A 25,889-nucleotide genomic window follows, 5' to 3' on the forward strand; every position below is an offset into this window, starting at 1 on the left:
CATCATGAGTTGTGGTATGTGTTAAAGGGGCACTCTTTGGCCCAGGGCACATGAAAACCTGGAGCCAGCCCTACCCCCCCGCAACTTTAGCCAAATAACCCCCATTTTTCAATGCGTAACTTGTATTATGAAGTAAATAAATGGTGACAAGCTTCAGGAATAAGAATTTATGTTTTTTGCATTCAAATGGGCACTGTAATGTGTTTCCTGTCCTCTTCTCACTCCCGACTTTTCTTCCCCTTTGACTTACATTGGGTTTCGTGTTTCGGTCTGAACGAAACACGACTTTTCCCTTTAGTCGGCCGATTTCACTCGACGTCACGTCGCGAAACCCGACTCGACCCGAAAAAGGGCAAAGTCGCTCATCTCTAGCCGTCAGCCATGGCGCCGGGGGTTTGCACTTCCCCGCGCTCCGCAGGCCTCCTTCCCTTGCTTCCCAAAAAGGCATTCTAGCGTTCTTCTCCTTGCTCCACCCTTCTGCTTGCCACTGGCTTCCTCTGCCCCTCCTTCCGGGGGTGGCGTCTTCTTCTAGCGCCTCCATACCAAGCCAGTATACATGCATCTGTCACATAGTAATTCAGGCACGGAAGGTCCAATACTCTTCGCGCTCTTTTCTTAGGACCTCCCATCTCTTTACGCCCTTCTTCCATTTTTAAGATTCATGTCACAATCTATTAAATTTGGTCTTTTGCACATTTTCAAAAGTTGCAAATCCAAGGCACACAGAACCCGATGGCATCGGGTCTCGTCATCCTGTTCGTGATGCCAAAATTGGGTCGCCCTCCCAGGGCTGTGGGGTACTCGGTACCAAGCCGGTGTCAGGGGGATGTGTTACAGCAGCGGTGACCCGGTCCGTGGACCTGGGCGCCCAATGTAAAGGGTGGATATTTATATTACAGTTTATAGGGATAGTTCGTGACGCCACCTGTGGTGCTCGGCAAGTATGTTGTTAGGCCGACGCTGCGGGCAGATCCACTGGGACTGATGGTGTGTGCAGCATAGATGGTAAAGCTCCCCACAAGCGGAGCTGTAGTCCAAGGGCAGTATAGATGAAGTGCTGGTGTGGAGGCGCCGGTGGTGTAGATACAGGTACCCAAGTGTGGCAGTGCTGGAATAACTGGAGGACACCAGAGTGTGCGGTTCCAAAGCTTTACTCACTGTTTGCAGTTCACACCACTGCCTGCCTCCGCACTGTGTTCTTCAGGTCAGGGCCTCAGCCAACCTCCAGGCAGGATAGGATTCTCCCTTCCACACTCCGCCAATATGTACCTTACTGAACGACTCCTCCAATGCGCCCAATCAGTTAACCTGCTAGAGAGATCCTTCGTTGCTCCCAAGCATGACATCACACTCCCTAGGAGGAAGGTAATGCCACTGTGGCGACCGTACTCCTGGGGGCGACACAAGTGCACTGATGCCCAGCCACTGCTCGATGAATCTGCTGGTACATTGACCCAGACCACTACATTCCCCTCGCACGCTACACGGCCTGAATCTGACCCTGATGAAACTCAGGTTACCCTTCCCATATACAGTTCCATCTTACACGGTGACAAAGAGGAAGCTGCAGATGAAAGTGCAGGTTCGGCCCACCCGCCATCAGACACACCACCGTACTATCAGGGGCCCTGTGCCAGTGCCGTCGCCAACGAGTGGGCCCCCCCTGCTTGCTCAGGATCACAGCACTTGCAAGGTTGAAATACTGTGCAGTGAGATGGAAGATGGGAACGACGAGAAGTCCAGACTAGTACAGGGATTCCCTAGCGAGGAGACTTATTTCTTTGTTTTCAATGTTGGGACAGCAATTTTTGGGGAGCACTATACTCTGGAGAATGATAGATGGGGCCCACCATACACTGGAACATTCCAAAGGTGGACATCAGACACTGGAGCAGCATTTACAGGGCCCATTATACACTAGAGCATTAGAAATGGGGCCCATTATGTTTGGAGCATTATTTGGGCCCATAAGACAGTGGAGCTTCATCCATGGGGACCAACATATACTGTAGCATTATGTGGAGCTCATCATATACTGTTTCAAACATTATATGGGACCAATGATTCTGTATGGAGAAATAGATGGGCCTTGTCATGAGATGTAAAAAGTGAAGTATTTTTCATTGTACTATACCGCTATTTCTCTGCCGTATCGGAGCATGATGAGTTGTGGTATGTGTTAAAGGGGCGCTCTTTCGCCCAGGGCACATGAAAACCTGGAGCCAGCCCTACTCCCCCACAACTTTAGCCAAATAACCCCCATTTTTCAGTGCGTAACTTGTATTATGAAGTTAATTAATGTTGACAAGCTTAAGTAAGAAGAATTGATGCTTTTGGCATTCAAATGGGCACTGTAGGTGTGTTTCCTGTCCTCCTCTCACTGCCGACTTTTATTCCCCATTGACTTACATTGGGTTTAGTGTTTCGGGACGACCCCGACTTTTCCCTATCGTCGGCCGATCTTGCTCGACCCGACTTTTGGAAAAGTCGGGTTTCACGAAACGAAACTCGACCCTAAAAAACCAAAAGTCGCTCAACTCTACTCAGCACTGCGAGTACCTCAGATAAGCGCTAGAACGGAGGCCACACTACCTATCTGCAGAGAGAGAATTCAAAATTGGCTTCCAGGCTGACCAACTCCTTCTCCATCTGTACTCTGGGTCCTGGACGGCACTTACCAAGTACAGGTAAAGGAACTGCATGACTGTGTCTGTCATCTTTCTCCTGCACCTGGCGCATGGCTCTGCTACATCCTGCACTGCACACCATCTACCAACTCTTTAATCTGCCCTGCAACTACGGCCCTACCTGTGCAGGGCTTCTACATCTTAGCTGCACCACAACATCTGTCCCAGAGAAGCGACACTGCAGTGCTGGTCAATCTAATCAGAAACCACTGGTGGCATCACATATCATTCACCTATAAACGTAGTTCACCCCTTTGCATGGACGCCCAGGGCCACGGAACGGGTCACCACCACCGTGACACATCCCTGTGAGACACCGGCCCGGTATCGATTAACCCCACTGCCTGGCTGGCGACCCACATGCCATGTCTGATTCATCTTGGACTTGGGAATTCACGATTTGACTTGATAACCCAGGCATAGTATGATAGAAAGAGCTACATGGACTAATGTGAAGTGTGGCCTGCTGCATCATTCACTTTTGGTGGGGGTGAAGGACACAAGGAAAGGGGTTATTCCTGACTAGGAGCCAGAACTTGATGACTCAGTGCTTGCATTTTTTGAAACTTCAGAAGAGGAGGGCATATTTGCTGGAGTCTGTTTCGGCAATGTAAGCCAAAACCAGTTCCTCATGCTCCGCCTTTAAAAGCGGTTAACCTACTCCCAGAAAAGGTATCATTCCTGGCGTTCCGGAGCCAGACCATGACGCAGGCTCAACACCTCCTGCCTTAGCTGCTATTGTGCTTTTGCCACTACCAGCAGATGCATCAGCACCAGCTGGCCCCCCCACGCCCACGTCTGCGGCCTCTTCCACCAAACTTCAAAATTTTGCAGAAAATAGACCCAAAATAACATCAGATATATGGCATTGTATCAGAAGCGTACAGCTCTATTCAGTCAAAGGATAATTGTCAATCTCCCTATATATTCCATCAGTCACACAGAGACGCTCACAGGCTCAGTATGGATTAGACAAGAATATAAAAATTAGACAAAGTGTACAGTATCATCAGATAGCAGGTATATATAGCATAGTTTAAACATTCTAAATCTCCGTAGATATTTGAGTATTGGATTACAACACATTCTAAAAAGCTGTAAAACGGTAATGGATGTCGAGTACAGCTGTACACAGTGTAGATGTCATTGTTGTCAATTTCAATATTTATTTCCACAGTCAGAAAATAACGCTCACTTGGTCAGTTTGGATTAGACCAGAATATAACAAGCAGTAAATGGGTAATGTATCACAAGCGTAGAGCTGTATACAGTGTTGGGGTAATTTTTAAATGTACATCTAAATTGCAGGAGTAACCCATAGACACTCACATGCTCAGGATGGATCACACCACAATATAACAAGAAGATCCGCAAGAAATAATCACACATGTGGGACAATGTTCCAAGTATCAATTATACACTTAGAGTGTAGATTGGAGGAGGACTTCCTGGCAGAAAGGGTACAGTATCACCAGATACCAGGTATATATAGCATACTTTAAACATTAACAATGTACGTCTATATATCAGGAGTAGTGTTGAGCCACCCCGCTAGTGTTTTGGTTCGTCGCACAGGAGGCAAGTTCGTCGAACGTTCGAAGAACACCGTCGAACCCCATTGAAAACAATGGCAGCCAAACACAAACACATGCAAAGATATAGAAAACAATTACAAAACACCTTTAAAGGTGTCCCAAAGCAGACAAAATGCTCAGAAGACAAAAATAACATGGAAAAGGGCAGCTACATTTAGAAAAGAGGTGCAGTAGTAAAAGGAGGAGGTGGAGGAGACACAGATGTAGGCTTGTCATGCCCTTATGAAGTCAAGAAAGGCTGGAATAAGAATGTAAAATTCAAACAAAAAAATAAAAAATTTCTGAAATCGAACACGATCATATACCGTCGGGCTTCCCACCAATAAATTATGCCAACTGCCGATGGGGCGGCGTTATTCCCACGAACCTCCAAACTGCATCCATGAAGGCATAGTGTTTGGTTTCCGGGGGCTGTGTGATTGCAAAGCTGAACCTTAAAGGAATGTCTGAAAGGGCACCACCAGGAGTGGAGCCTGTGGTTTAATTGGACTCCACCCGGGAAACCACAACCATACAAGCTACAGAAAAGAAGGACAGATTGCAAGCTTTGTCGATTCTGTATGTGGTGTGGTATGTCCATTTGTAGTTGTGCTAGCGATGTCTCAGCTTTATTCCGTTGAACACCGCTGAACCGCTGAACACCGTTAGTGATGGGGATCTGGGATTCCAATTATTCCCCGCGAACCATGATTTCTCAGTAAGTGCAGGTCAACCGCAATTACGCCTAACCGGCATACCTGATAAAATGAAAAAATTACGTGTCCAAACCACAGGTGCTGTAGCTTTCTTAGCAGCTCGGCAGCTGTTCTCAGGCCCAGTATGGATTCAACAACATTGTAGAAAGTTGATAAAGGGTACAGTTTCACCGGATAACACGTATATATGTAGCATAGTTTACACATTAAAAACCTATGTCTATAGATCAGGAGGCAGGCTCAGACGGTCTCAGGCCCAGTATGGATTAGATGTGATTGGACAAAGGTGAGAAAGGGTACATTATCACTGGATAGCAGGTATACATAGCATAGTTTAAACATTTAAAATCTCCGTGTTCTCAGTATGGATTAGATAACAATCTAAAAAGTAGAAAAAAGGAAATGTTTTTGAAGCGTACACCAGTATACACTTTTGGTGGTATTTTTAAATCTTCATATATATTTCTGTCTCAGTAAGACAGTCCAGACTCTCCGCAATAGGAAATGAGATGCGTACAATTACTGACATTAAGTCTAGTGATTGCAGAAATCTAGGAATTAATAATCACAGGAAAAATTTCCATCACAATTCTCAGAGGCGATGCTGACCCTCAATTAATTTGTGTGTGGAGACAGCGAAAACATAACTTTGTGAAGAAAGTGTTGCTGTATCGCAGTACCGTTGATCCCATCAGCGTTACTCATCTCCATCAAATTTTAATCACAGGGAGAGATGTAAACATGTTGCTCATTGCCTATCATGATCTGTCACGTAACTTTGGAGTGCAAAAGACAGAAGCCACAGGCCATAGGCGATTCTATGGGATTGGCATGAGAGGGCACATTTAAAAATGTGCGCCGGAATGTCACACGTCTGTGAGTAGGGAAACCGTGAAAGCTGATGATAAACCACCACTGCATGTAATTGTGAGTCGACGTCCATAAGAAATGGAAGCCATTGATCATCTGAAGATAGAGCCCGGCCAGCAGGACAGGGCATAGCTACGTCTTAACCATCATCTATCAGTTCAATAAATTTGTAGTGGCAGTTCCAGCGAAGGATTTGACAGCCCAGACTACACAGCGGAGGAGCAGGGAGAGGTAAACATTGCAAATGCTGTAGCCCTGCCCAAGCAAGGGGGGCATGCTCATGGGTGTCGGTACTGACACTGGGCCCCTCATAGTACAGCGGTGTGTCTGACGGCGGGTGTGGAACCCCACCGTCAGAGACACTTGATTGCACTATGAGGGACCCTGTGCCAGTGCCCGCGCCCAAGAGTCGGCCTACCCACCTGTCCAGGGCAACGGCACTCGAACTGTTGCGTGCGCTAGGTGGTGACCCCGGCCATTGGGAGATGAGGCAGCCCAGTTAGGGAAGTTTACAAAATGGCATATGTTGATGTTGGACATTCAGCTGCTGCTAAAGGTGAAATTGGTCAAGTCCGAGGAAGAGGAGGACCAAAGCAAGCCATTTTTCTGGCAACCTATGTGTCATCAGGGTAAGGAGGGACAAAATCCTTGGAAACCCATGCATGGTTCATTTTAATGAAGGTTAGATCATCCACATTTTGGGTCGACAGATGGGTCCTTTTTTCTGTCAGGATTGATCCAGCTGCACTGAAGACTCTTTCTGATAGCACACTTGCAGCTGGGCAAGCGAGCTCCTGTAAGGCATATTGTGCCAATTCAGGCCAGGGGTCCAGTTTAGCGGCCCAATAGTCAAATGGGAATGACCTGTGAGGGAGATCATCGATATGGGACGAGAAGTAGTTTGTAACCATAGTTGACAACTGCTGTCTCCTGTAACTTTCAATCGATGCAGTATTACCAGTCGTGTGAGCGGGACTTGAAAAATCAGTCCACGACATGGTCATGAAACCCCTGTCTCCAACGCCACTTCTGATGTGTGCTCCACGAACACCCCTTCCAAGCTGCCCCCGGCCCGTACGGCTCGTGTGAGAACCATCACCGCTGCTGTGTGCTGGGAATGCCTCAACCAAACGGTTTACCAGAGTTGCTTGTTTGTTAGCCAATATTACGTAAAGGTTCTCCTGTGGCATTATGTTTTGGAATTTGCCTTTATAGCGTGGATCCAGGATGCTGGCCAACCAGTAGTCGTCATCGTCCATCATTTTGGCAATGCGGGGGTCCCTTTTTAGGATCTGCAAGGCATAATCTGACATGTGGGCCAATGTTCCCGGTGTCAATGATGCACTGCGAGTGCTGGGTGGAGGAGCACTTTCTGGCAAATCCACATCCCTCCAGTCACACACAAACCCTGTACCAGACCTTGCCACGCCAACATTTTCTCTTGCCCCACGAGAAGCATCCTCCTCCCCTAAATGATCATCCCCATCATCATCCTCCTCCTCTTCCTCTTCTTTCTCCACCTCATCCAGGAGAGGTCCCGGAGCAGACAATGGCTGATTGTCATCAAGGCTTCCCTCCTCCTCTTCCTCCTCATCTACCTCGGCTGCAGACGCCTGCTCCTTAATGTGCGTCAAAGTTTGCATGAGCAGACGCATAAGTGGGATGCTCATGCTTTTGATGGCATTGTCTGTGCTTAACAGCCGTGTGCATTCCTCAAAACACTGAAGGACTTTACAGAGGTCTTTCAGCTTCGACCACTGCACACCTGTCAACTCCATGTCTGCCCTCAAAGTGCCTGCCCGGGTATCCTCCTACAAATGCATTACGGCCTACCTCTGTTTGCACAGCTGCTCAACCATGTGCAGGGTGGAGTTCCACCTTGTTGCAACGTTGATAATTAGGCGGTGCTTGGGAAGGTGGAGCAATTGCTGCAGCTTCTGCATACGACTGGAGTGGACCGACGGATGTGCGAGCACAGTCTTCGAACCTTATGGAGCAGGCCTGTTAACTCCGGATAATTATTGAGGAAGCACTGCACCACCAGGTTCAAGGTGTGAGCCAAGCAAGGTATGTGTCTGAGTTTTGAAAGGGCTATGGCTGCCACAAAATTCCAGCCGTTATCACTAACTACCTTGCCTGCCTCAAGATGTAGACTGCCTAGCCATGACTCAGTTTGTCGCTGAAAGTAGTCGGCCAGTACCTCGGCGGTGTGTCTGTCGCCCAAACACATCATCTGCAACACAGCCTGCTGACGCTTTCCACTAGCTGATAGATAGGGGGACACCTCGTGTGCAACACTGGCAGCTGCGGATGGAGTGCTCGTGCGACTGCGCTCTGTGGACGAGCTTTCGCTTCTGGAGGAGGAGGAGGAGGGTCGAACGCCTACAGCCAACTGTTTCCTATACCGTGGGCTAGGCAGCACTGTCCCACCACAGCTGTCCCCTCTGGACCCTGCATCCACCACATTAACCCAGTGCGCAGTGATGGACATGTAATGGCCCTGGCCATGCCGACTGGACCATGCATCAGTTGTGAGGTGCACCTTTCCACTCACTGATTGCTTGAGTGCATGGACAATGCGGTCTTTCACATGAAGGTGGAGGGCTGGGATGGCTTTGCGAGAAAAGTGGCGACTGGGTAGGTCATAGCGTGGTACTGCGCAGGCCATGAGTTCGCGGAAAGCTGCGCTTTCAACCAACCGGTAGGGCATGTTCTCTAACAAGATTAGTTTCGCAATGTGGGTGTTCAAACCCAGTGTACGCGGATGAGAGGATGAGTACTTTCTTGTCCAACTCATAGTCTCTGGTAAGGTGAGCTGGACTTGAGAGCTGCATATTGTGGAACTAGTGGTGGACATGGCGGACTGAGAGAGGGTTGATGATGCAGTTGGTGTTCTTTCTGATGGCCTAGATTCAGTCTTTCGTTGATATAACATTGTGATTCCCTGACTGCTTTGCCCTTGCGACGACACCTCAACATTTGCTGCTGGTGGTGTGCTAACCGGTGGGCTTACAGTGGGGGAAACAATGTAGCATTGTTGACTACCTTCTTTGGGAGCAGTTGCACATGTGGTACGTGAGGTTTCGTAGTCCGTCCACGCTTGCAAGTGCATGGTGGTTAAATGTCTAAGCATGCAACTGGTATTCAAACTTCTCAGATTTTTCCCTCGGCTAAAGGTCTTTGCACACTTCTTAGCGATAACCTTTGCGTGATCATTACGATTTTGTTCAAAAAAGTGCCACACTGCACTTTTCCTACTATGGAAGACATTTTGAGGCCTTGCACGCTGTGCTATTTTGACCGTCTGGCCCAGCTGTCCTGCAACTCTTTTGGTTTTTGTAACCCGTTTTTGGATGCCTGCTGCGGATGCTCCTCTTTTTCTGAGCTATTGGCAGTGGCACCCTCTTCCCCAAATGGATGCCAATCTGGGTCAACAACTGGGTCATTTATCACCTCCTCTTCAATGTCATGTGCACCTTCTTCTGTGTCACTATGTAAGGTGGTGTAGTATGCGGGAAGGGGCACCTGAGTTTCATCAGGGTCAGATTCTGGCTCAGTACACTGCGATGACAATGTAGTGCTCTGAGTGAATGTTCCAGCAGATAAATTTAGCAGTGGCTGTGCATTAGTGCACTCCATGTCAGATTCATCTTGGACTGGGGAATTTACGATTTGACTTGATAACCCAGGCATGGTATGAGAAAAGAGCTCCATGGAGTATTCTGTAGTGTGGCCTGCCGCATCCTTCACTTTTAGTAGGGGTGAAGGACACAAGGAAAGGTGTTGATCCTGACCAGGAGCCTCCAATGGCGATGCAGTGCTTTTATTTTTTGAAACTTCAGAAGAGGAGGCGATAGAGCTGGAGGATGTGTCAGCAATGTAAGCCAAAACTTGTTCCTGAAGCTCCGGCTTTAAAAGCGGTCTACCTACTCCCAGAAAAGGGAGCCTACCAGGCCTTGTGGAGCCAGACAATGACGCTGGCTCACCACCTCCTGCCTTAGGTGCTATTGTGCTTTTGCCACAACCAGCAGAAGCACCACCACCAACACCACCATCAGGACCAGCTGGCAACCCCCGCCCACTTCCACGGCCTCTTTTACCATACTTCTTCATTTTTTTGAAAAAGGTACCCAAAATAACAACAGCTATATTGTACTGTAAAACAAGGTAAAGGGTCTTTAGAGTATTGGTGAGAATTTGAATCTCACTTTAGATTGGAGGATGCTGAACTATTGTCTCAGGCCCAGTTGAGATTACACCGCAATGTGACAGGCAGAAATTGGCTGGTTTATGAGAAGACAGAAGCTGTATAGAGTATTGGTGAGAATTTGAATCTCACTGTAGATTGGAGGACGCTGAACTATTGTCTCAGGCCCAGTAGAGATTACACCGCAATGTGACAGGCAGAAATTGCCTAGTGTATGACTAACTACAAGGTGTATATAGAATTGGGCAGAATTGGAATCTCCCTAGAGTGTAGGTCTGTAAGAACAGACAAACTGCTCGGCTTTTTCTTACAGAGTCACACACGTAGATAGCTTCAATTTGGCCATGATAACAGCCGGTACACGGTAGTGTGTGAGGAGCATACACCGCTATACGGTGTGTGAAAAAATGAACGCTCAGTAACTCACCAGGAGAAAACAATAACATTTGGATTGCTTTGAAAAAAGCAGTTTGCTCAGCAGTGTGAAAACAGCAATGCAGCTATCAGGGAGCCTTAAAAGGCAGCCTAATAACCAACAGAGCTGATGCACCAAAATATAGCCTCCCCTTGCACTGCACAGTAACTGGTGTGTTGTACAGGCAAAATCGCTAGCAGCAGAAGTAGTTTTTGGTATCTTCTTCCCTGCCTAACGCTCTCCCTACAGAATCAGCAGCAGCAGCTCTCCCTATTCTGAGATCAGCATGAGTAAGATGGCGGTCGGCGTGCACGCCCTTTTATACCCCCTGTGATGCCACACAAAGCAAGCCAATCACATGCATGCCTTTCACAAACATGGTGGTAACCGCTGCCTATGTCATCACGTTCCTGATTGGCTGAAAAAGGGTGCAAAAGCATCTTTTGAAACGCGACTTTGGCGCGATAGTCGCCGACCTCGTGGCCGACCTCACGCTATGGTCGGGTTTCGTTTCATGAAACCCGACTTTGGCGAAAGTCGGCGACTTTTGAATTTTTTCAACCCGTTTCGCTCAACTCTACTGAGTAGTATTATGACCACAGAAGAAGAGGAGCAGGAGTTCAGTGCGATGATCCCTGGTCTATGCACTCTCCAGCCAGTGGAATAGAGCATCCGCTGACCTCCGTATCTCCGCACTTACCATACTATGCTAAGACTAAAATAGAAATAAATCATATTATTTATTAATATTATATTTAATGCAGCACATTACTAATATCATCCCAGGAATTGGCTTGTGATCACCATTACGGTAATTTCATTTTTAGTTTTCTCTTTGGATTTGGACTCAGGAGGAATCAAAACAACATTTTCATCATCTCAGCAGCTAGCGCTAACAGCACGGGGTGTACCTATAAATATATGTCGCACTCTGTCTGCTCTGCCACAAATTGTCAATGAATCTGTGCATGTCACAGCATCTTATAAGAGCTGAATAAACTGATGAAGATTGTAGCTCTCAGAACGTAAATTCTTACACCAGGAATTAGAGCAATTCCGAGAAAACAAAAAAATGGAAATAAGTGATGTAAGTACAGACAGTAATCCCTGAGAGAATCCCAGAGACACATGTAAGATTATTCCTAATCTTATTTATAATTTAAGAAAATATTTTAATTAAAAAAGCTGCTGCATTATTTGTTTCTGGCATCAGTGGTAATTTTCTACGACCTTTTTACACTTTTTTTTGGACTCACAGATGTTGTCATATTTTCCATGACAAAGATAAAATAGCGCTGGGATATCATGGCATACAAAGTCTAATCTGCCGCCCAACCGGAAAGGTCAATGGCTTGTATGATGTTATAATATTTTTAGTCCTCTTTAGTGAGATAATCTGTGAAAATTTATAAAGATGCATCATTTGACAAACAATGCAGAAGCAAAAGTTTATAAATAAGATAATCTTGGCTACTTCTAATTTTTTGTTACTCATTTTCATAGAATCATAGAATCATAGAATCGTAGAGTTGGAAGGGACCTCCTGGGCCATCTGGTCCAACCCCCTGCTCAAAGCAGGATTCGCTAAATCATCCCAGTTAGATGTCTGTCCAGCCTCTGTTTGAAGACTTCCATTGAAGGAGAACTCACCACTTCTCGTGGCAGCCTGTTCCACTCATTGATCACTCTAACTGTCAAAAAGTTTTTTCTAATATCTAATCTGTGTCTCCTCCCATTCAGCTTCATCCCATTGCTTCTAGTCTTTCCTTGTGCAAATGAGAATAAAGTTGATCCTTCTACAATGTGACAGCCCTTTAGATATTTGTAGACAGCTATTAAGTCTCATCTCAGTCTTCTCTTTTGCAAACTAAACATTCCCAAATCCTGCAACCTTTCCTCATAAGACAGGGTTTGCAGACCGGTCACCATTCTGGTCGCTCTTTTCTGAACTTGCTCCATCACAGAAAACATCATTTTTCAAATTTTTTTATTTTTTGTATTTCTATATTTATGTTCTGTCATATCAAGCTTTACAGTACCTAAATAGCATACCGTATATACTCGTGTATAAGCCACCCCCCCTAATTTTGTCACAAAAAACTGAGAAAACTTATTGACTCGCGTATAAGCCTAGGGTGGAAAATGCTGAAGCTACTGCCCTTATAATGCTGCACAGTGAGCGGCCCCTTACAATGATGCACAGTTATTAGTGGCCCCTTATAATGCTGCACAGTGAGTGGCCCTTTATAATGATGCACAGTTATTAGTGGCCCCTTATAATGCTGCACAGTGAGCGGCCCCTTACAATGATGCACAGTTATTAGTGGCCCCTTATAATGCTGCACAGTGAGCGGCCCCTTACAATGATGCACAGTTATTAGTGGCCCCTTATAATGCTGCACAGTGAGCGGCCCCTTACAATGATGCACAGTTATTAGTGGCCCCTTATAATGCTGCACAGTGAGCGGCCCCTTACAATGATGCACAGTTATTAGTGGCCCCTTATAATGCTGCACAGTGAGCGGCCCCTTATAATGATGCACAGTTATTAGTGGCCCCTTATAATGCTGCACAGTGAGCGGCCCCTTATAATGATGCACAGTTATTAGTGGCCCCTTATAATTCTGCACAGTGAGCGGCCCCTTACAATGCTGCACAGTGAGCGGCCCCTTATAATGATGCACAGTTATTAGTGGCCCCTTATAATGCTGCACAGTGAGCGGCCCCTTACAATGATGCACAGTTATTAGTGGCCCCTTATAATGCTGCACAGTGAGCGGCCCCTTACAATGATGCACAGTTATTAGTGGCCCCTTATAATGCTGCACAGTGAGTGGCCCCTTACAAAGAAGCACAGTTATTAGTGGCCCCTTATAATGCTGCACAGTGAGCGGCCCCTTACAATGAGGCACAGTTATTAGTGGCCCCTTATAATGCTGCACAGTGAGCGGCCCCTTACAATGATGCACAGTTATTAGTGGCCCCTTATAATGCTGCACAGTGAGCGGCCCCTTACAATGATGCACAGTTATTAGTGGCCCCTTATAATGCTGCACAGTGAGCGGCCCCTTATAATGCTGCACAGTGAGCGGCCCCTTATAATGCTGTACAGTGAGCGGCCCCTTATAATGATGCACAGTTATTAGTGGCCCCTTATAATGCTGCACAGTGAGCGGCCCCTTACAATGATGCACAGTTATTAGTGGCCCCTTATAATGCTGCACAGTGAGCGGCCCCTTATAATGCTGCACAGTGAGCGGCCCCTTACAATGATGCACAGTTATTAGTGGCCCCTTATAATGTTGCACAGCGAGCGGTCCCTTACAATGATGCACAGTTATTAGTGGCCCCTTATAATGCTGCACAGTGAGCGGCCCCTTATAATGATGCACAGTTATTAGTGGCCCATTATAATGCTGCACAGTGAGCGGCCCCTTACAATGATGCACAGTTATTAGTGGCCCCTTATAATGCTGCACAGTGAGCGGCCCCTTATAATGATGCACAGTTATTAGTGGCCCCTTATAATGCTGCACAGTGAGCGGCCCCTTACAATGATGCACAGTTATTAGTGGCCCCTTTTAATGCTTCACAGTGAGCGGCCCCTTATAATGCTGCACAGTTATTAGTGGCCCCTTATAATGCTGCACAGTGAGCAGCCCCTTATAATGCTGCACAGTTATTAGTGGCCCCTTATAATGCTGCACAGTGAGCGGCCCCTTACAATGATGCACAGTTATTAGTGGCCCTTTATAATGCTGCACAGTGAGCGGCCCCTTATAATGATGCACAGTTATTAGTGGCCCCTTATAATGCTGCACAGTGAGCGGCCCCTTACAATGATGCACAGTTATTAGTGGCCCCTTATAATGCTGCACAGTGAGCGGCCCCTTACAATGATGCACAGTTATTAGTGGCCCCTTATAATGCTGCACAGTGAGCGGCCCCTTATAATGCTGCACAGTGAGCGGCCCCTTATAATGATGCACAGTTATTAGTGGCCCCTTATAATGCTGCACAGTGAGCGGCCCCTTACAATGATGCACAGTTATTAGTGGCCCCTTATAATGCTGCACAGTGAGCGGCCCCTTACAATGATGCACAGTTATTAGTGGCCCCTTATAATGCTGCACAGTGAGCGGCCCCTTACAATGATGCACAGTTATTAGTGGCCCCTTATAATGCTGCACAGTGAGCGGCCCCTTATAATGATGCACAGTTATTCGTGGCCCCTTATAATTCTGCACAGTGAGCGGCCCCTTATAATGCTGCACAGTGAGCGGCCCCTTACAATGATGCACAGTTATTAGTGGCCCCTTATAATGCTGCACAGTGAGCGGCCCCTTACAATGATGCACAGTTATTAGTGGCCCCTTATAATGCTGCACAGTGAGCGGCCCTTTACAATGATGCACAGTTATTAGTGGCCCCTTATAATGCTGCACAGTGAGCGGCCCCTTACAATGATGCACAGTTATTAGTGGCCCCTTATAATGCTGCACAGTGAGCGGCCCCTTACAATGATGCACAGTTATTAGTGGCCCCTTATAATGCTGCACAGTGAGCGGCCCCTTACAATGATGCACAGTTATTAGTGGCCCCTTATAATGCTGCACAGTGAGCGGACCCTTACAATGATGCACAGTTATTAGTGGCCCCTTATAATGCTGCACAGTGAGCGGCCCCTTACAATGATGCACAGTTATTAGTGGCCCCTTATAATGCTGCACAGTGAGCGGCCCCTTACAATGATGCACAGTTATTAGTGGCCCCTTATAATGCTGCACAGTGAGCAGCCCCTTACAATGATGCACAGTTATTAGTGGCCCCTTATAATGCTGCACAGTGAGCGGCCCCTTATAATGATGCACAGTTATTAGTGGCCCCTTATAATGCTGCACAGTGAGCGGCCCCTTACAATGATGCACAGTTATTAGTGGCCCCTTATAATGCTGCACAGTGAGCGGCCCCTTACAATGATGCACAGTTATTAGTGGCCCCTTATAATGCTGCACAGTGAGTGGCCCCTTACAATGATGCACAATTATTAGTGGCCCCTTATAATGCTGCACAGTGAGCAGCCCCTTACAATGATGCACAGTTATTAGTGGCCCCTTATAATGCTGCACAGTGAGCGGCCCCTTACAATGATGCACAGTTATTAGTAGCCCCTTATAATGCTGCACAGTGAGCAGCCCCTTACAATGATGCACAGTTATTAGTGGCCCCTTATAATGCTGCACAGTGAGCGGCCCCTTATAATGATGCACAGTTATTAGTGGCCCCTTATAATGCTGCACAGTGAGCGGCCCCTTACAATGATGCACAGTTATTAGTGGCCCCTTATAATGCTGCACAGTGAGCGGCCCCTTACAATGATGCACAGTTATTAGTGGCCCCTTATAATGCTGCACAGTGAGTGGCCCCTTACAATGATGCACAATTATTAGTGGCCCCTTATAATGCTGCACAGTGAGCGGCCCCTTACAATGATGCACAGTTATTAGTGGCCCCTTATATTGCTGCTGCTGCCTCAATTAAAAGAAAAAAAACCTATATACTCACCTCGTCCCTGCTGCTGCTCCTCAGCGTTGCTGGCTCTGCACAGTGACTGTTCAGGCAGAGGGCGCCTGCTAACTACGTCATGGCGCCCTCTGACCTGAACGTCACTGCCAGAGGAAGCAAGACAGCAGAGCGACGTGCAGCGGTGGAACGGGGGACAGGTGAATATGGGTCCCTCCACTATACTCACCTCTCCTAGCATGTCTCTTGAAGCCCCACGTGCTTATTCCTTCTTCTCAGCGCTGTTCTTACTGCTTTCATCGATCACGTGGTGCCACTCATTACATATGTGCATATGTAATGAGCCGCTCATTACATATGCACATATGTAATGAGCGGCACCACGTGACCGCTGAAAGCAGGAAGAACAGCGCCAAGAAGATGGAATAAGCACAGGGGGCTGCAAGAGACCTGCTAGGAGAGGTGAGTATGATCTCCTACACCCCTGCCCGGCCGACCCCCAGTATAGAACTCACGTATAAGCCAAGAGGGGGACTTTCAGCCCCCAAAAATGGGCTGAATATCTCGACTTATACGCGAATATATACGGTAATTAATATGAACAGCAGAGTGGATATACACAAAGATGTAACCATCTAAACTTGAAAAATGTATTTTCCTGATTTCAGAGATTAACATCTTGAACGATAACTGCCCAAGTTTTCGAACAGATGCCGTAAAGGTCCCGGATATTAAGAAATGGACATCCAATCATTCCCTCTATTATAGTTGTGTACGATCTTCCTTTTGATCTCACTGAAGGGATCTAACAATTTCAAACTCTAGCCCTGAACAAAAACTCCATCCAAAGATAGATTGTATTTCCTCTACTTGCCAGAGATCTTCTACTTCCCGTGATGGTCAAAGTCAGCTTAGAATTTGAAGATCAAAGAATTAAAGATTCTCATGTGGTGAGAGGGTCCTTACAATATCTGGATAACTGGAGTGCTTATGGTCTAAACAAGACATCCTGAGTACTAACTGGTAACATGAATGCAGACAAAATACTTAGGAAATTTCATAGGTTTTTTTTCCAGAAAACTTGACCAAAAGGTTACATAAGGTTAATGTAAAGTTATTACCTTAATCTGCTTTAACAAAGTCTGACTTTAAACTGTGTGCAGAATTATTAGGCAAATGAGTATTTTGATCACATCATCCTTTTTATACATGTTGTCCCACTCCAAGTTGTATGGGCTTGAAAGCCAACTGCAAATTATGTAAATCAGGTTATTTGCATCTCTGTAATGAGGAGGGGTGTGGTCTAATGACATCAACACCCTATATAAGGTGTGCTTAATTATTTGGTAACTTCCTTTCCTTTGGAAATATGGGTCAGAAGAGAGAATTGACGGACTCTGAAAAGTCAAAAATTGTGAGATGTCTAGCAGAGGGATGCAGCAGTCTTGAAAATGCCAAACTTTTGAAGAGTGATCACTGAACAATCAAGTTTTTCATGACAAATAGCTAACAGGGTCGCGGGAAGCGTGTTGATAAAAAAAGGCTCAAAATAACTGCCCATGAATTGAGGAAAATCAAGCGTCAAGCTGTCAAGATGCTATTTGCCACCAGTTTTGTCATATTTCAGAGCTGCAACGTTACTGGAGTATCAAAAAGCACAAGGTGTGCCATACTCAGGGACGTGGCCAAGGTAAGGAAGGCTGAAAAATGACCACCTTTCAGCAAGAGACATAAGATAAAACGCCAAGAATGGGCCAAGAAATATCTTAAGACTGATTTTTCTAAGGTTTTATGGACTGATGAAATGAGAGTGACTATTGATGGGCCAGATGGATGGGCCCGAGGCTGGATCAGTAAAGGGCAGAGAGCTCCACTCCAACTCAGACACCAGCAAGGTGGAGGTGGGGTACTGGTATGGGCTGGTATCATCAAAGATGAACTTGTGGGACCTTTTCGGGTTGAGGATGGAGTGAAGCTCAACTCCCAGACCTACTGCCAGTTTCTGGAAGACACCTTCTTCAAGCAGTGGTACAGGAAGAAGTCGGTATCATTCAAGAAAAACATGATTTTCATGCAGGACAATGCTCCATCACATGCATCCAAATACTCCACAGCGTGGCTGCCCAGTAAAGGTCTAAAAGAAGAAAAAATAATGACATGGCCCCCTTGTTCACCTGATCTGAATCCCATAGAGAACCTGTGGTCCCTCATAAAATGTGAGATCTACAGGGAGGGAAAACAGTACACCTCTCGGAACAGTGTCAGGGAGGCTGTGGTGGCTGCTGCACGCAATGTTGATCGTAACAGATCAAGCAACTGACAGAATCTATGGATGGAAGGCTTTTGAGTGTCATCATAAAGAAAGGTGGCTATATTGATCACTGATTTATTTATTTTTTATTTTTGAATGTCAGAAATGTTTATTTCTACATTTTGTGTTGTTATACTGGTTTACCTGGTGAAAATAAACAAGTGAGATGGGTATATATTTGGTTTTTATTAAGTTGCCTAATAATTATGCACAGTAATAGTTACGTGAAAACACAGATATCCTTCTACGATAGCCAAATCTAAAAAATCCCCACTCCAACGTCCAAAAATATTAAGCTTTGATATTTATGAGTCTTTTTGGTTGATTGAGAACATAGTTGCTGTTCAACAATTAAAAGAATGCTCTCAAATAACACTTGCCCAATAATTCTACACACAGCGTATTATCGGTCACCACCATATTTATTCTGCAGATAGCACTAGTGAAAGAGTAGATATCATGACCAATAGCTCTAGATGGCTCTTCCAGCCAAGAAGATTTGGGTGGCTAGGACTTTGATCTTAGAACTAGAGAAGCTTTATGTTCATGAGTTTTTTTTTATTTTCTCAACACAGGTTACCAATCTGACTGATGTCATACAGTTTACCCTCTTGGGTTATCAAGGCGGCATACAACTAAGAGCTTTACTCTTCTGTCTGATTTCTGTAGTATTCTGTGTCACAATATGTGGTAACCTTCTGATCATCACCCTGGTAGCCACCAGCAAGAACCTCCAGACCCCAATGTACTCCTTCATCTCACATCTGTCTGTTAGTGATATCATAATGCCAGCTAATATTGTTCCTAACATGCTTTATATCCTGCTAAATAATGGTGGGACCATTTCCTATATTGGCTGCATGACTCAGTTTTTTATCTTCTGTGTTTCAGAATCATTTGAATGTCTTCTCCTCACAGTGATGTCCTACGACAGATACGTGGCCATCTGTAATCCCCTCCGTTACTCCTCAATAATGACCAGTGCACAATGTGTGAGGTTGGCTTTTAGCTCTTGGTTTCTCAGTTTGTTCACTGCATTTATTGATACATTATCAGCATCAAGGTTAAAGTTCTGTGGGCCGAAAATTATTGACCACTTGTTCTGTGATCTGGTTCCTTTACAGGACATTGCCTGTTCTGATACATTCCATATAAAACTACAACTGTATTTACTAAGTATTCCATTTGTGGGTTTACCCATCATGATAATTGTCATTTCTTATGTGAATATTGTCCGTGCCGTCTTACAGATTCCATCTAATCTCAGTAGACAGAAAGCCTTCTCCACCTGCAGCTCTCACCTCACCGTCGTCTTTATATTCTACTCAACACTATTCAGTGTGTATATTCTTCCCAAAAGTGCACAAACATCAGATACTAATAAAATCACATCATTGCTATATACGGTGTTTTCTCCACTAATCAATCCCTTTATTTATAGTTTCAGAAATAAAGATATTAAGAAAGCCGTACAAGAAATATTTCCGAAAAATTGATCTCTTGCTGTGCTTGCCAAAAAAATTCCCTAAATTTTTATCTTTAATTAATTTAATTTGCATTACAGTTTTCTTGTTGTTTGGGTTGAATGAGATACAGGAAGATAATGAACTATCAGATGTTTTCCATATACAGATTTTGAAATGTTAGCTTGATGCTGTTATGGGCTTGCAAAATGCACCAAATAGTAATAAAGTAAAGATAAGGTGCGATCGCAGCCCAGGGTCCACCGTGCAGAGATGTTACCTACTGCCAGGTAATGACGAATGCAAGATGGGGGTAAAACTAACACACACGGGTTAACCTCACCCCGTATGTAAAAGGCAAACCCTGTTGCTTCACAGGGCCACTATACTACATGGTGAGCCCTAGTGTCTTGGTTACAGGACCCTGCCTCAAGGACACGGGATTAGAGTCCCTCTAGACTCACTAGCATTCGGCGCCGCAACTGCCTGGCCAGGAAGAGCAATTAATGGTTTAACAGCACGAAGTGCAGACAGCGCCACTCTGGTGGACGCCACTAACCAGCCTGAGTTTAAGACTGGAAAGTGCACTAACTGTACATGGTGCTGCTCCGACAGACACTGTGGTACATGCGGTACAGTCGTGCTTTGTGCAGGACAGAACAATCTGGCGATAGTACTTGTGAAGACCTGGGTGCACTGTGGAGCATAGGCAATGCCACTACTAGGCGCTGACTCTAACTCCGATAGCCCTATTACATGCAAAACCAAAGGGAGGAAATCGTAATGAGTCAGTCATCAGAAACATGCATCCATCATCACACACACAAGTACATAATTCTTTACTAGTGTGTGGCCGGGCGGCCATGCAAGGCTTTTATAGTTGCAGCCTTTCGGGACCATCCTAGTGGTCCAATCGGAACAGCAACAGGACCTGAGCATGTGACCTCCGACCTCCAATGAGAGGTCGTCCCATGGGCATGCTCAGTGAACCGAAAGAAGGACTTAGTCCCAGGAGCTTCTCGCTGCTGGCTAGTGTGGATTGCTATAGCTGGACCAGAAGGAGCAGCAGCAACCAAACTGACAGCACTGGCTTGGGCAAAACGCCAGGATTAATGTCTCTGCTGAGCAGCTTCATCTGCGGTCGGGGAAGAATGGGAGACCGCGGAAGGCAAGGCTCAGGATTCCTCCTTGGTAGAAGGAGAAACCTGATGCCTAACAGATGCTTAATCCTTTATTTCACACTTTCTAAATCAAGTGATGTGTTAACTGATAAGTCTTGATGTACCTTGCATTGTTTCCTTGACTATAAATTCATTCTTTAGGATGTGCAAAGACAAAGTATCTCAGTCACTCTCAGATGATTAAGTAGCTCCTTCTACAGTGGTTGGATGTGGATGGACAGTCACATATTCCATGTGAAAGCTGTTGAATGTCAATGGAGAGTATCAACTCCTTCACCAAGAAGCCTGTTTTCGCCTTCATGACCAGTCCAATTTTTTCCAATTCTGACCAGTGTCTCTTTAAGACGTAACAACTCTGAAACGATTCAACAGATCCTAGGGATTCTGAGAAAGTTTTCTTCTAACATATTGTACTTCATGTGAAAATATTGGAAATGTTATGAAAATATTGGAAATGTTATGAAAATGTAGAAAATGTTGTACCTTTCATTTTTATACCCCTCTGTAACTAGAGAGTTAAGTCACATAAAATAGTTAACACATAACATTTCCCACATGTCTACTTTCATCAGCACAAAGTTTGAAACATTTGTTTTTTTGGTAGCAAGTTAGAGAGCTTATTTCTAATTTTTCCAACAAAATTTTTAAAATCATTTTTTAGGGCTCACACCATATTTCAAGTCACTTGAAGGGGGCTGTATGACAGAAAATGCCCAAAAGAGACACTATTCTAAAAACTATACCCTTCAAAGTCCACAAAACTAGAGATGAGCAAACTTTCAAGCTTCGGTTTTATTCGTATTCGCCGAATAGACCTTCGTTCACTGAACAGTAGAGTTGAGAGAAACAGGTCGGCCAGATTCATAAGTAGCCGACTTTTGCCAAAGTCGGGTTTCGCCGACCGGCACCAGACCATGGCGGGAGTTTCGCCGACCGAAACCCAACCATAGCGTGAAGTCGGCCATGTGGTCGGCAAAACCAGCGCCTAAGTCAGATTTCCCAGAATGCTTGCAGCCAGGTGCCTTTTTTTCAGCCAATGAGCAAGGACGTACACTGTGGGAAACGAGAATGGCATTGCAGTGATTGGCTTGCTTTGGGGGGCGTCATAGTGTCTATAAAAGCCCTGAACGCTGACCTCCATTTTACTTCTGCCGATCTTAACAGTAGGGAGAGAGTTAGGGCTATAAAGATATAAGAAGTTCTTATGTGTTTGTGCTGATAGCGATTGTGCTGTACAGTTAGTGTGCAGTGACAGGGGAGGATTTTCTTGTGTGCAGCAGCGTTGGTTATTAGACTACCTTCTAGCTGTATTCCTGTGTGTACTCTGCTGTGCAAACTGCTTTTTACACAGCACAAATACTTTTATTCTATTTTTCTGCACAGTTACTGACCATTCATTTTTTCCTATACCATATAGAGCTGTACGCTGCTCCCATACTACCGTGTACAGGCTGGAATCACGACAAATACATGCTGACTGTGTGTGACTCTGGAATTAAATACGGAGATGTAAATTTTCCCCTACACCGTATAAAGATGTACGCTTCTAATACAGTACCGTATATCTGCTGTTTGTATTACGGTGAAATCCATACTGGGAGAGCATCAGTGCGTGACTCTGGAAATAAAAATGGAGATTTAAATGTTCCCCTAAACCCTATACAGCTGTATACTTCTGATAACGGAACTGTATATCTGCTGTTTGTATTACGGTGAAATCCATACTGGGAGAGCATCTGTGTGTGACTAAGGAAATATATACGGAGATTTAAATTTTTCCCTACATCGTATACAGCTGTACGCTTCTGATACAGTACCGTATATCTGCTGTTTGTATTACGGTGAAATCCATACTGGGAGAGCGTCTGTGTGTGACTAAGGAAATATATACGGAGATTTAAATTTTCCCCTACACCGTATACAGCTGTGCGCTTCTGATACAGTACCGTATATCTGCTGTTTGTATTACGGTCAAATCCGTCCTGGGAGAGAATCTGTGTGAGACTCCGGAAATAAATACAGAGTTTTAAATTTTCCCCTACACCGTATACAGCTGTACGCTTCTAATAACGAAACCGTATATCTGCTGTTTGGCTGTTTGTATTACAGCGAAATCCATACTGGGAGAGCGCCTGTGTGACTAAGGAAATATATGGAGATTCGCTTCTGATACAGTACCGTATATCTGCTGTTTGGATTATGGTGAAATTCATACTGGGAGAGCGTCTATGTGTGACTCTGGAAATAAATACAGAAATTTAAATTTTCCCCTACACCATAAAAAGCTGTACGCTTCTTATACAGTACTGTATATCTGCTGTTTATATTACGGTCAAATCCATACTAGGAGAGCGTCTGTGTGTAACTCCGGAAATAAATACGGAGATTTAAATTTTCCCCTACACCGTATACAGCTGTACGCTTCTGATACAGAACAGTATATCTGCTGTTTGTATGACGGTCAAATCCATACTGGGAGAGCGTCTGTGTGTGCCTCCGGAAAAAAATACAGAGATTTTAATTTTCCCCAACACCGTATACAGCTGTACGCTTCTGATACAGTACCGTATAGCTGCTGTTTGTATTACGGTAAAGTCCATACTGGGAGAGCGCCTGTGTGTGACTAAGAAGGAAATATATACGGAGATTTAAATTTTTCCCTACACCGTATACAGCTGTATGCTTCGGATACAGCACCGTATATCTGCTGTTTGTATTATGGTGAAATCCATGCTGGGAGAGCGTCTGTGTGTGACTAAGGAAATATATGGAAATTTAAATTTTTCCCTACACCGTATACAGCTGTACGCTTCTGATACAGTACCATATATCTGCTGTTTGGATTTCGGTGAAATCCATACTGGGAGAGCGTCTGTCTGTGACTAAGGAAATATATATGGAGATTTAAATTTTCCCTACACCGTATACAGCTGTACTCTCCTGATACAGTACCGTATATCTGCTGTTTGGATTATGGTGAAATCCATACTGGGAGAGCGTCTGTGTGTGACTCTGGCAATAAATACAGAAATTTAAATTCTCCCTACACCATAAAAAGCTGTACGCTTCTTATACAGTACCATATATCTGCTGTTTCTATTATGGTCAAATCCATACTGGGAGAGCGTCTGTGTGTAACTCCGGAAATAAATGCGGAGATTTAAATTTTCCCCTACACGGTATACAGCTGAGCGCTCCTTATACAGTATCGTATATCTGCTGGTATTTTTGGAACATTTTCCCAAACATGAGAAAGTATGGTGGAAGAGGCCGCAGACATGGGTGGGGGGAGGGGGCAGCTGGTACTGATGGTGGTGGTGGTGCATCTGCTGGTTATGCCAAAAGCAAAATAGCACTTAAGGCCGGAGGTGTTGAGCCTGCGTCATCGTCTGGCTCCAGAAGTTCTGGAAGGCTCCCTTTTCTGGGAGTAGGTAAACCACTTGTAAAGCCAGAACGTCAGGAACAGGTTTTGGCTTACATTGCCGAAACAGCCTCCAGCTCTATCGCCTCCTCTTCCGAAGTTTCAAAAACTGCAAGCACTGAGTCGTCAGTGCAGGCTCCTGCTGAGGAACAACACCTTTCCTTGTGTCCTTCACCCCCACCAAATGTGAGGGATGCGGCAGGTCACACTACAGATTACTCCATGGAGCTCTTTTCACATACCATGCCTGAGTTATCAAGCGAAATTCTGAATTCCCCAGTCCAAGATGAATATGACATGGAGTGCACTGATGCACAGCCAGTGCTATATGATTCTGCTGGTACATTCACCCAGAGCACTGCATTGCCCTCACAGTCTACTGAGCCCGATTATGACCCTGATGAAACTCAGGTGCCCCTTCCCGCATACTATACCACCTTAGGCTACTTTCACACATCAGGTTTTCGGCGTCAGGCGCGATCCGGCGTCGTGCCGGAACGCCGGATCCGGCAAATGTTTAGTAAAACCGGATGTGACGGATCCGGTTTTCTGCCGGATCCGTCTTTTTCTTGACAGACAAAACCGGATCCGTCTCATCCGGTTCATCCGTTTTTCTATCCGTTTTTCGACGGATTACGCCGGATCCGGTTTTTAAAATTGACCCTTGTGGCCTTCCGAACGGGATTGGCTACTGGAAAACTATATATAGCATGTTCCTACAGCCCTTCTTTGACAGGTTGTAGAGGAGAAAGTGCAGGTTGGAGAGAAGAGCAAGTTACTGGCGAAGATGGATGTTGTCATTGGAAATATTTTGAAGAATTTGGCGGATTTTATAGCGGAGGCGAATCGTTTGAGGGTGATTGTTCTGGAGAAGGAGAGAGCGAGACAGCAGCGCATCAGGCATCGTAGACGACGTTTGTGGATCCACCCCATCACAGCCAAGAGAATGACGCGTGGGGTCTATTCTACACTCTGCATGGACCTTCGACGAAACCAAGATACATTTTTTGGATATGTTAGGATGAAAATGGAGAATTTTGATTACTTGGTGGAGCGCATTGCACACCTCATAAGAAAAGCGGACACCTATTGCCGCTTCTCTGTTTCACCCGCAGAGCGTCTGATGGTGACTTTAAGGTACGCCACATTTATTGGATGTGATCACATCAGAGCACACTTTCACTGCAATCTTGTTGGTGGTAGTTTGTATCTCCAAGTGTTATAGCTCAGTTTTGGTATGTAATGCTGTGATTTCAAACTAATTTATTGTTTTTTAATTCCCCACAGATTTCTTGCAACTGGAGAATCCCTTTCGTCACTGCATTTCCAGTACAGACTCGGGATTTCCACCATATCTGGAATTGTGAAGTACACATGCCGTGCACTGTGGGACTCCTTAGCTGAAGAGTTTTTACCAGAGCCCACAACAGAGAGGTGGATTGAAATTGCTGACAAGTTTCAACAGATATGTCAGTTTCCCAACTGCTTGGGCGCTGTGGACGGGAAACATATCCGCATTGT

At 45.4% G+C, this 25,889-nt stretch overlaps 1 protein-coding gene across 1 annotated transcript; it reads left to right on the top strand.

Moving 5' to 3' along the window:
- The first annotated feature begins 16,888 nt into the window (after positions 1–16,888).
- Positions 16,889–19,799, top strand: LOC141049952 (olfactory receptor 11L1-like). Its single transcript, XM_073546794.1, has 2 exons — positions 16,889–16,942; positions 18,879–19,799. Exons 1-2 carry the CDS (start codon positions 16,889–16,891, stop codon positions 19,797–19,799), a joined length of 975 nt encoding a protein of 324 aa, XP_073402895.1.
- The last annotated feature ends 6,090 nt before the right edge of the window (positions 19,800–25,889 follow it).

This window comes from Dendrobates tinctorius, unplaced genomic scaffold, assembly GCF_039654945.1.
Source record: "Dendrobates tinctorius isolate UK_male_01 unplaced genomic scaffold, ASM3965494v1 ptg000151l, whole genome shotgun sequence".
Classification (NCBI taxonomy): domain Eukaryota; kingdom Metazoa; phylum Chordata; class Amphibia; order Anura; family Dendrobatidae; genus Dendrobates; species Dendrobates tinctorius.

Coding starts and splice junctions, on each gene's coding strand:
- LOC141049952 (XM_073546794.1), top strand. CDS start 16,889: ATGGTCAAAGTCAGCTTAGAATTTGAAGATCAAAGAATTAAAGATTCT. Junction 16,943..18,878: donor GAATTAAAGATTCTCATGTG/GTGAGAGGGTCC, acceptor TTCTCAACACAG/GTTACCAATCTGACTGATGT.